Source organism: Hordeum vulgare, chromosome 4H (genome assembly GCF_904849725.1).
Source record: "Hordeum vulgare subsp. vulgare chromosome 4H, MorexV3_pseudomolecules_assembly, whole genome shotgun sequence".
NCBI lineage: Eukaryota > Viridiplantae > Streptophyta > Magnoliopsida > Poales > Poaceae > Hordeum > Hordeum vulgare.
In genome coordinates, this window is record NC_058521.1 from 407687765 (window position 1) to 407699682 (window position 11918).

The 11918-nt window shown below is 46.2% G+C and overlaps 1 protein-coding gene across 1 annotated transcript; it reads right to left on the reverse strand.

Annotated features, from left to right (window-relative positions):
- Nucleotides 1-4617: 4617 nt before the first annotated feature.
- Nucleotides 4618-8671, reverse strand: LOC123448754 (protein ETHYLENE-INSENSITIVE 3-like 1a). The gene is made up of 2 exons (XM_045125751.1): nt 8400-8671; nt 4618-6915 (listed from the first exon to the last, which is right to left on the reverse strand). Exon 2 carries the CDS (start codon nt 6839-6841, stop codon nt 4886-4888), a length of 1956 nt encoding a protein of 651 aa, XP_044981686.1. The 5' UTR covers nt 6842-6915; nt 8400-8671; the 3' UTR covers nt 4618-4885.
- Between the last annotated feature and the right edge of the window lie 3247 nt (nt 8672-11918).

Below are 11918 nucleotides of genomic sequence, written 5' to 3' on the forward strand. Positions count from 1 at the left end.
AGAAAAGACGAAGGTCGTCCCTTATGCCTTAACCGTAGGCTATAAAGTATGAAATGATGTGTACCGCACCTAATGTGTGCCTTGCCATGAGTATGTCAAGGGGTACAAAGAGTGATCCAGGATTGAATCACTGAACAGCGGTCAAAGTTATCCTTAGTAACTAGTGGACTAAGGAATTTTTCTCGATTGTGGAGGTGATTAAAGAGTTCGTCGTAAAGGGTCACGTCGATGCAAGCTTTGACACTAATCCGAATAACTCTCAGTAGTAAACCGGATTCGTATAGTGGAGGAGTCATTTGGAATAGTTGCAAATGGCACGTGGTAGCATCATCTACAGGATAACATAGGGATTTGTAAAGCACACACAGGTCTGAAAGGTTCAGATTTGTTGACTAAAACCTCTCTCACAAGCAAGACGTGATCAAACCCCAGAACTTTATGGGTGTTGGATTCGTTAAAATCACATAGTGATGTGAACTAGATTGTTGACTCTAGTGTAAGTGGGAGACTGTTGGAAATATGCCCTAGAGGCAATAATAAATTAGTTATTATTATATTTCTTTGTTCATGATAATTGTTTATTGTACATGCTATAATTGTATTGATTGGAAACACAAATACATGTGTGGATACATAGACAAAACATTGTCCCTAGTAAGACTCTAGTTGACTAGCTCGTTGATAAAAGATGGTCAAGGTTTCCTGACCATAGACAAGTGTTGTCACTTGATAACAAGATCACATCATTGGAAGAATGATGTGATGGACAAGACCCAAACTATAAACGTAGTATATGATCGTGTGAGTTTATTGCTACTGTTTTCTGCATGTCAATGTATTTGTTCCTATGACCATGAGATCATGCAAATCCCGGACACCGGAGGAATACCTTGTGTGTATCAAACGTCGCAACGTAAGTGGGTGACTATAAAGGTACTGTACAGGTATCTCCAAAGGTGTCTGTTGGGTTGGCATGGATCAAGACTGGGATTTGTCACTCCGTGTGATGGAGAGGTATCTCGGGGCTCACTCGGTAATACAACATCACAATAAGCCTTGTAAGCAATGTGACTAAGGAGTTAGTTACGAGATGTTGTATTACGGAACGAGTAAAGAGACTTACCGATAATGAGATTGAACTAGGTATGGAGATACCGACGATCGAATCTCGAGCAAGTAACATACTGAACGACAAAGGGAATAGTATACGGGGTTATATGAATCATTGACATAGAGGTTCAACCAATAGAGATATTCGTAGAATATGTAGGAGCCAATATGGACATCTAGGTCCCGTTGTTGGTTATTGACCGGAGAGTGTCTCAGGTCGTGTCTGCATAGTTCTCGAACCCGCATGGTCTGCACACTTAAGATTTGGTGATGTTTCGGTATAGTTGAGTTATATGTGTTGGTGATCGAAGTTTTGTTTGGAGTCCCGGATGAGATCCCAGACGTCACGAGGAGTTCCAGAATGGTACAGAAACGAAGATTGATATATAGGAAGTAGGTATTTGGATTCCGGAAGGTTTTCGGGCATTGCCGGAGTGTACCGGGAGTGACGAATGAGTTCCGGGGGCCCACTGGGTCGGCCCACCACGCCTCAAGGGGTCCACGTGGGTTTATTGGGTGCGCAGTAAGGCGTAATGGGCTGACAAAGTCATCCAAGGAAAGCCCATGAGGAAAAAGTGTAAAATCCAAAAGAGGTGGGAAATTAAGGAAGGAGTCCTAATCCAAGTGGAATTGGAGAGGACTCCTCCCTCCTCCACTTCGGCCAACCCAATGGAGATTCCCTTGTGGCGCCAAGGTTGCCTCCTCCCTCCTCCTGTATATACTAGAGGTTTAGGGCTTTTGAGACACAACTTTGCCACGTGCTGCCCTCTTCTCTAGATCGTAGTTCTTCCTCTAGATCGGTTTTTTGTGGAGTTCGGGCGGAGCCCTGCACGAATAGATCATTACCATCACCGGCGCGTTGTCACGCTGTCGGAGAACTCATCTACTTCCCCGTCTCTCTTGCTGGATCAAGAAGGCGGAGATCGTCATCGAGTTGTGCGTGTGCCGGACGCGGAGGTGTCGTCCGTTCGGCACTTGATCTGAACGGATCATGGGACGGATCTTCAGATGGTTCGCGGGACGGATCTTGAGATGGTTCGCGGGACGGATCGTGGGACAGTTCGTGAGACAGATCATGAAGACGTACCACTACATCAACCGCATTTATTAGCGCTTCCGCTTAGCGATCTACAAGGGTATGTGGATCCGATCTCCCTCTCGTAGATGATCATCACCATGATAGGTCTTCGTGTGCGTAGGAATTTTTTTATTTTCCCATGCAACGTTCCCCAACAGTTAGTGTCTTTTCTGATGCCGGCTGGGCATGTTGTAGTGATGAGAGAAAGTCGACGTTCCCCGACGTTCATAACGCGTTTCTTCATGGTATTCTGGAAGAGGAGGTCTATATGAGGCAACCACGAGGGTATGAAAACCAACAAACATATCAGTATGTTTGCAAACTTGACAAGGCCCTTTATGGACTAAAGCAGACACCTAGAGCATGGTTCTCAAGGTTAAGTTCACAATTGAAGCATCTTGGGTTTGTTCCATCCAAAGCAGATACATCGTTGTTTATTTATAAGAAAGCAAACACAGTGATTTTTGTGCTCATATATGTTGATGACATCATTGTTGCAAGCTCCTCACAAAATGCCACTAATGCTCTCTGGCATGATTTGAGTCCAGAATTTTCTTTGAAAGGACCTTGGTGATCTACACTTTTTCTTAGGCATTGAAGTTAGGAAGACTCCAGATGGCATAGTATTGAATCAATAAAAATATGCCATCGAACTTCTAACTCGTATGGGAATGAAGGATTGCAAACCTTCACCTATACCATTGTCTTCTTCAGAACAACTTTCAGCATATCAAGGTGAACCACTTAATGAAGAGGAGAGCACAAAATATAGGAGTGTTGTTGGAGCTTTACAATACTTGACCTTGACACGGCGAGACATATCATTTGCGGTAAACAAGGTTTGCCAATATTTGCATGCCCTACATCCATTCATTCGACATCTGTCAAAAGGATTATATGTTATATCAAACACACTGTAAGTTTGAGACTTCAATTCAAATGTTCTAGTTCTACACTTGTTAGTGCCTTTTCTGATACCGATTGGGCAGGTTGTAGTGATGAGAGAAAGTCAACTGAAGGATTTGCAGTGTTTTTTGGTTCGAACCTTATTTCTTGGAGTGCTAGAAAACAAGCCACAGTGTCAAGATCAAGTACAGAGGCTGGGTACAAATCATTAACAAATGCAACTGCTGGGATTATTTGGTTGGAATCATTGCTTCATGAATTGGGAATCAAGCAACATCGTACATCATGTTTATGGTGTGACAACTTTGGAGCAACCAATCTTTGTGCTAATCCAGTGTTTCATGGTACAACCAAACACATTAAGATTAACTTCCATTTTGTGCGCAAAAAAGAAGTTGGACATACGGTTCATTCCTTCTAGAGATCAGGTAGCAGATGATTTTACTAAAGCCTTGTCAATCAAGCCATTTGAAGAGTTCAAGAAGAATCTTAACATAGGATAGTTGAGATTAAGGAAGGGTGTTAGAGTTAGAGATAGATATCAATTGTAATCTCAACAAACTCCTCAATCAATATAAGCATATGGGGCTCCCTTAGGAGGGAGTAGGAACGCTTCCATCAGATCAATCTAATCTTACATTAACGACTTCTATCAACGAGGATTACGACTGAAAACACACTGGGTCATTCAGAAACAATTGGTTGTACACATTGGGTCATTCAGAGACTTATCACCCAGAGAAGAAACTTGACGCCCTCATATACACCTCAGCCTCAGTCATCAAACACTCGATCGGATGGTTGTTAGCGCGCCGATCCATTGCATGGATTTTGCTTGGATGTAAATTAGCATGATAGGGCCACCTCTGAGAATGAAGAGAGCATGTGAGGAGGGGTCACAAGTCCCACCACTACCTTGCCTTGACAGGCCAAGGGATAAGATGCACCGGCACGGATGATAGGTGCCACCAAGCAATAAAGGGGACGGTGGCTCTTGTGATCAAATCGAGGACCATCCAATCCAATCCGATCCATGTTTCTTTCTTTTTAAGATGACCTAGCAAAGATTGTTTTCTGGCGAGCACCAAAAACACTTCAAAGCGTTGCCTAACTTTTCTTAGGTTTGCCACTTTGAATTGACCCGGCTTTAGGCAAAGTGAGGATCAGATACTAACTTTCTACGCGTCTTGATGTGAAAGTCACTAGTAGATCTCACACACGACATAGAAAGAAGCCCACTCAGCAGGATGATTTTATATATTTTACTAAAAAGTTCAGGGAAAGAAAACGATTTGGTTGGTCCGTTTCTACACCGACATCCAAATGAACCTAATTCAGACAAACAAACGTAGCTCTCTATTTTACCAAAATTCCCCGGCCTGGAAGTTTTGCAAATATATATATATTTATCACCAGAGAGAGTTCACATAAGAGAGCACCAGTTCGTACATTCACCAACCACAAGGAACGGAATCAACGAATACACAAAACATTTTGACAACCAAGCAGCCATATGAACATCGTTTAACTAAGAAATGAAACTAAGAATAAAATTAAGTTTTCCATAAGAGGTTCACCAGCTGGATGGACATACATGTATATATAACCAGTTCCAAGTTCCAGCCTATTTGCAACTACTGCAAAACCTATATGAAAATTAAGAGAAGACCTATAGAGAATTACCCACTTCTTAGGAGACGACGACACTTTCCCATGGAAACACAAGGTTGGTTTTGCCACCAGGAGTTGACATTTTAAAAGCTTATGACCCTACAAGCTTAAGCTTATTCTTCAGTAGTACCAGTTGGGGCCGTCGTTCTTCTGCGGGTAGTCGACGGCGCCGGACATGTTGAAGCCAGAGCCGAACCTGAAATCCGATGCGCCGGAGATGCCGCCCATCTGGTTTCCGAATTGCGGCGTTTCGTCACGGATGAAGAACTGCTGCTGAGCCGGGGCCTGCTGCTGCTGCTGTGGTTGCTGTTGCTGCTGCTGCTGCATCATGTTACTGACATCACTGAACATGCTGTCGCCATTGCCGCCAATTCCATTGCCCTGTCCAAAGAAACCCTCGTCCATCTGCGTTCCCGGGGTGAGGGAATTAGGCCTCTCTATAATGGTGACGTCGTCGTTGCCCATGTTCTTGTTGGCCGGGAAGGCGGTGTCGTACATGTTCATGAGCTCGGCGATGGACCTCTGGCCGTCCATGGGCAGGCCAAAGTCCAGGTTGTTGAGCCCATGGTTCTGCTGGTTGTAGGCTGCTGCCGGGAAGACTTGCGGCGGCGCAGGTGGCGCCGCCTTGTTCTCCGCGCTTGGCGGGAGGGCATCATTGTACTTGCAGGTGTACTGGTGGCTGTTGCGCGCATTCCGGTCAAGGAAGCCGTACCCGTAGTCGCTGTGCGGGCATTGGACGTTGTTGCAGATGTAGACGCGGTTGTTCAGCATCAGCTCCGGCTCGGCGGCCACGGCGCTCCTCTTCTGGACATACTCCATGTCAGCGGTCTCTTCTTTCATGGGCGCTTGCATGAGGAACTTGTCATTCAGGATGGCCGCGCCGAGGTTGAACGCGGTTGGATCAGCCATGGCCATCTTGTGGGTGCCGGCCTCATCGCCCTTGCAGTCGTCGGCGACGTCAACGTCGTACTCACTTGAGCTGGCGTTGAATGATATCGCACTGGCGATGCCGCCAGCAGCAGTCGCTGGAGGGCGAGCGCCCGGGTGCAGCCTCATGAATAGCTCCTCTTCCTGCTTGACCACGGCCAACCAGGTGGAGATCTCCTTGGCGGTCATCTTGTCCTGGAGGCACTTGGACTGGCGGACGAGGCGTCGGATCTTCTCGATGTCCGGCGACATGTGCTTGATGACAGCGGTGAGCACGCTCACCTTCCAGGCCTTCTTCAGGTCATGGGGCTTCTTGTACGGGGGCGGGCCCTGGTCCTTGGGGATGCCAAGCTCCGGCCACCACTCCTCGTCGCCGGACGGCCACCATGGAGGAGAGATGCCCTTCTCGAGCGGGAACCTTCGCTGCGGGGGATCGCAGTGCTGCATGAGCGCCGAGAGCAGCGAGCCCAGCGTGGTGTCCTGCAGCTCCTGCAGCGAGTGCGGGCTCGCGGTGCCGGAAGCCAGCTCGCTCTCGGAGCCCGGCACGGCGTTGTCGGCCTGATACTTGGCGATGGCGGCCGGGCCGTTCCTGTCGAAGCGGACCTTCTCCTTCCACCAGGCACGGAGGTTGTCGGAGGCGCCGCTCACGGGCTTGCCCTTCTCCGGGATGATGCCGTACACGAACCCCTGGGCGCGGCACACCTCCATCATCTTGAGCATGTACTTGAGGATGCCGTCCTGCGCGCGCGACATCTTCTTGCGGCGCGCCTGCTCCTGCGACTGCCGCGGCTTCAACCCGTCGCCCACTCCGCCGCCGCCGGCCGCCTGCTCCTTGCCGCGGCTCTGCTGAAGCTCCTTGAGGCGCTTGAGCTTCATGCGGTCGCGCCACATGCGGCGCTCCAGCTCCTCGATGTCATCCACGTCGTCGTCGCTGTCGTCCTCCCCGGCGTCCGGGAAGTTGTCCGTCGGCGGGTCCACAAGGTCGCCCTCGCCCATGACGCACTGGTCGCCGGAGGAAGTCTGTGGCATAAGGGAGCCGAAGCCGAGGTTCTTGTCGTTGCCGTTCTGCTGGAGCAGATCCACGAAGTTGTGCACGCCGGGGAACGCCATGCCCTGATCCATCAGCAGCCCACCTCCCCCTCCCATCATGGTCACTCGAGCAACTCTTCTCTTTCAATATAAATTCCACTTGCTCTACTACTACTTGTAGCTGTGGTGTTCAGCTGCACAGAAGCAAATCAAAGAGGCCAGGTTAATTACCAACTTATTGCTGAGTCTGAATGCAATAACTAGGCAACATGTGCAACAAGATTAGTGTTAAAGAGGCAATTACAGTTAAGACTACTAATACTAGAGCTTAAAATAGCCATAATACTATTATCTTAATAAGGTAATTAGACGGTGACTTAAGACATATGTGCTTCAGTTGCTATCTTCTTCTCCTTGTTCATAAAACATCCCAGATCTACCATAACCCGGAGACAATCATGTGGCATAAAAGCAAGTTTACCAATTGAAGCAAGCACCGGAAGGCCCGGTCTGCATGTGTTTTGGCTAAACAAAACGCACTCGATCTTATCCAACCCACACACCCCACACACCCCGCACGCACACACCTGCTATGATCCTCTTCACAAATAGGTAGATCATCACCACCTAAGGAAGGCAGCGCACGCAACTAGCAGAGGCATCTAATCTAACACGAGCTTATCTTCTTTTTCTCTCTGACATGATCATATCGGACGGCATAACTAACAGAAATGGGTGTGTTATGCATGACCATATATATAAAACGCTAACGGAAGAACGAGCCAAATAATTGAAGCAGTGATGAACGCATCTATGGGTTTTACCAAACATAATTATTTTTCTTCATGATTTTAACGGGTCCTAGCATAGCAGATCAAGGAAGGAACTGAAGCATGTGTTTTCTTTCTTTCTACTGATCATGTTTAAGCGTATGAAAGATTGCTCTGATCCAATCACATGGGCTTGGCGAAAATGATCAGAAAGCAGGGGGGACACTCCACTTTTCAAGGGGAGAAAGCCATCTTTTATGTGATGATATTTACCTGTACTACCTTTTTTTTAAGAACATTTATTTGTACTACCTAGCCAAACATGTATCGACAGTTGGAAACAAGAACATGTACCCATGTGCTCACCGAAAAGGAAACAAAGTAGTAGTATAGTCTACAAAAGGGGAAGATAACAATAGAGAAAATGGATCAAGCAGGCATCAAAATGGAGAAGAGACGGGAAATTTTCCCTCTCCTGAGAAGAGAAAACAGGAATAGCATTCCATTCCTTGCTGACAAAACAAAATAAAATCCTTCCAAAAACGCTAGGTGCTACTACTATATATTCCAGATTTCCAAAAGAAAAGAAAGAAGGGAACTCTTGTAATTGGACTTGTCCAAAAATATCTCCCCAGAGCAATGAAAAAGAAGAGCGAAGAAGCACAAACTGGAATTGATAACTGCTGCAGAAGCAACTCTAGGACGGACCCCGGAAAATATCCAGAGAGAAAAAAAATACCCAAAAGAAGGAAGCATGGTCGCATATAGCTAGCCTATCGCAGAGGTCCTAGCCAATCAAGAGCACGGACAAAACACATGATAAAGGGATAGATTAGGAAGAAGAAGCATATGATGAAGGCACACATGAACGCAAAAGGGAGATGGCAGGGAGGGCAGCATGAGCTCACCTGCGTCGATCTCCCTCCCACTTCTAGTTTTTATCCGGTTTTCACCTTTGCCATGACCTGGGAGAGCTAGGAAGAGGGGCGGAGAGAAGAACAGCGAAGGGAGGGTGGGGGAAAGGGGGAGAGAAGAAGGCACGAGGAGAGGAGAGGGGAGATGAGATAAGAACAGGCCAAGGGAAGGGGGGGAGGAGACCACGGCGCAAGAGCACAAAGCAGCAGCTAATAGGCGGCAAGTGGGTGTGGGTGGCGCTCGGGCGCAACAGCGACAGGGACCCCTTCCATCTTATAATCGCCCCCTTTCCTTTATATTATAGAGCAAAAATGGTGCTAGTCCCACGCACGAACCGCCGCTGCGCTGCGATGTGGTAAGTGAAATTTCACGGCCGCGACAGCGCGCCGCCCGGCCTCGGCGAGGTTAAAGAAAAGGTCTGGTGGCCTCTCTCCCTGTGACGCGTGGGGTCCCAGTCGGTGCGCTCCGTAACGTGGGGTCCGACCGCCGCGGGAGCGCGTGAGCTACGGACAATGCCGCTACAGGTTTGGAGCCAAGTTTACTGTTTTGCCCTATCGTGGACTCTCTCCAGACTTGGTTGGCTGTGGGCCATGATCTTCTGCGCGCAGCAGCTCGCGAGAAGTCTTCTTCCTAGGGGACGTTTTCTTGCACCATTTTGCTCATTTCGGGGCTTAGAGCATCTCCAATAGATGAGGTGATGTAAAATAGGAGACAAAAACACAATGATGTAAAATATACATCAGCAAAAACGTGTTGTTTGGTGCATCGAAGGTGTCGAGCTTTAATAGATGATGTAAAATAAGGCACGAGGTTTCCAATAAATAATCTAAAATAAAGGGTGGCCTCACCCATTTTATACTAAACTTTATCAAACAAATATATAATTGAACACAAAATACATATCTTAACCACAAATAAAGTGCATCACACCAAAATAATCCACACAAACATAGTGCCCGAAAGTATTTCAAACAAAAGTTTTATATTTAAACAATAAAATAGATAAATAAAAGGCACTCAAACTTCAGCTTCTTATTCGTCGATCTTCTCCTTGTCGCAATTGCTATCTTTCTCTTCTTGCACGGTCTCCGAACCATTCATTGTCGTAGCAACATTGGGAGTCATATTGCCACCTACATATACATCATAGTCGTATCCTCCCATGCCGGCATTCATACCTCCACCCATCATGATCATGTATCCTCCCATAGTGGCATTCATACCTCCTCCCATTTGTGCACCATATGATCTCCCATCATGTTCATCATGCTCATTTGTTTCATTGCCAACATTTGATCATGACAAAGATCAATATGTGTCTTCTCCTTCGCATCCATACCACATGTATCCATGAACATAAACTTTTGCTCTCTTTCCTCCTTAAGTTTGCGCTCCTCGACCGCCAACTTCCTCTCTTCCAGCTCCACCTTGCGCTCCTCGATGTCGGCCCTCCTCTCATCTGCCGCAATCTTCCTCTCCTCGGATGCATTCCTTGCCTTTATTTCTTGTAACTTGAGCATCTTCTTCTCTTTGGCATACTCCTTGTGTGCATTCACTATTGCTTCAAACCCCTCTTTGAGATCACTATCTCCTACTTTTGAGCCTTTCTATTTCTTCCTTCCATCTGACCTCTTTGTCTTGGGTTTGGCAACGTTGTCTTCACCACTTCCATCATTCTCATCGTCTTCATCAATCTCCACCGCCTTTCTCTTGTTTGGAATTTCATACAAATCCCTGTTCTTCCACTTCTCCTCATTTTCAAGCTCACTGCAACAATGATGTAATGTAAATGGTCCCCCTTTCTTCTTCTTATCTCCTTTCTTCCCTTTTCTTTGGAATAAACCTTGAGCAATGCTTACCTACATGAAATATAAACCAGATTGTGTTAGACATAAAATAGAAAGCAAGTGCAATACTTACATTAAATAGAAAGCAAACAAGTAAATTTCACCTGATCATCATAGTTACAACCATTTGGATTCATTTTTTTCCACATTTGCCAAACAAGCAGACCACTTTTTACATTCACTATTAATAGTGTTCCATCGGTGACGGAGGGAAACATACGATCGTACAAACCCACTAGTGTTTCACTCGCAAAAAAATCCTTCATCCTCAACCAATATGTGTTGGACGCTTGATTGGTTCCAACAACCGCATCAATAGAAACTCTCTTCCATGTCATGCAAATCAACACATTTCTTCATTGCTATAATTCACAACTCTACCCTTCGAGTTAACAAAATCTTCATCTTCTATGTCAAGATTATCTTCATGATCATGTTCTTCAAAATCTTGACTAGGAAAATCTTGATTGCCAACATTTGTATATTGTAAAAATGATTCATCATCAATGCTACATTATAAACATGAACAACTAAATCATATAAACAACATGCTAATGAAAAACATGAAAAAATTTACCCTTCTTCAGCAAAGAAGGGATCAATTGCCGGAAGAGTCGGCGTGCTTGTCACCGTGGACGGTGTCGCGACCACAACCGTCGTAGACGTTGCATCTGCAGCAGCCATCGCGGTCGCCTTCTTTGACCTAGATGGTGGTTTCTGGACACGGCTCCTCCATGTCTATGACCGGTCGTGGATTTCTTCTTCATCTCATCGACGACACTGACAGGTCGGGGAGGAGCAAATCTACCACTTCTACCACCGCGGACAGGGGAACGGAGGTGGCGAAAAGTGGCGGAGCGGCCGCCGACGACAGGAATCGAACCGGCGATGGGCGCCACACCCGCGAGGAGGAGCGGAGGCGTCGACATCACAGTGGACCGCCGACGGTGCGATTGATCACGGGAGGCGAGCGGGTGGGATGAACCTTTCCCGCGGTGGTTGGAGTCGCGCGCGCAGCTTTCGCGTTTTGCATCACCACTCGTGCTGATGTATATATGGATCGCCGAAGCTATTTTTTACATCATGTCCTAATTTGTTTTGGCCAAATTTACATCACGGGCTACTGTTGAACACCATTTTTGGGCCCCTGGTGATGCAAAAAGTTGTTATTTATTGGTTTGCATTACCTATTGGAAATGATCTTAGGGGTTGTTCGGTTTGCGACTAAGTTCATCAAAGGTTCTCATATTTAAAGTTAGGCAAGTTTGACCAATTTCGATGGATGTTTAGTTCAAGCCACACTAAGACCCCATGATTCGTTTAGGCTTGCCAACTTTATGGTTCTCACTTTGTTAAACTAACCTTAATCAAGCTTGACAAAAATATGTGACAAAGCATGGCAATCAAGGCATAGAACAAAACATCCCCTTATTATGCGGATGGTAGATGAGAGTTATATATATAAGATATATTTGATTTGCCGTTTTCAAGAACCACTACTGATAAGTACTAACCTGCATCCCTTCTAGAGTTTCTTGAAGGAAACTCCAAATGCTAGTATCTCATGTGTGATCATCTACAAAAGATCGATTAACTACTAAACACACTAAATCATTCATTAACAGATATAATCAATGGATTGAAAAAGGTGATGAATTCTTTACC

Excerpts from the sequence above, each read along its gene's own strand:
- LOC123448754 (XM_045125751.1), bottom strand. The coding sequence starts at position 6,841 with ATGATGGGAGGGGGAGGTGGGCTGCTGATGGATCAGGGCATGGCGTTC.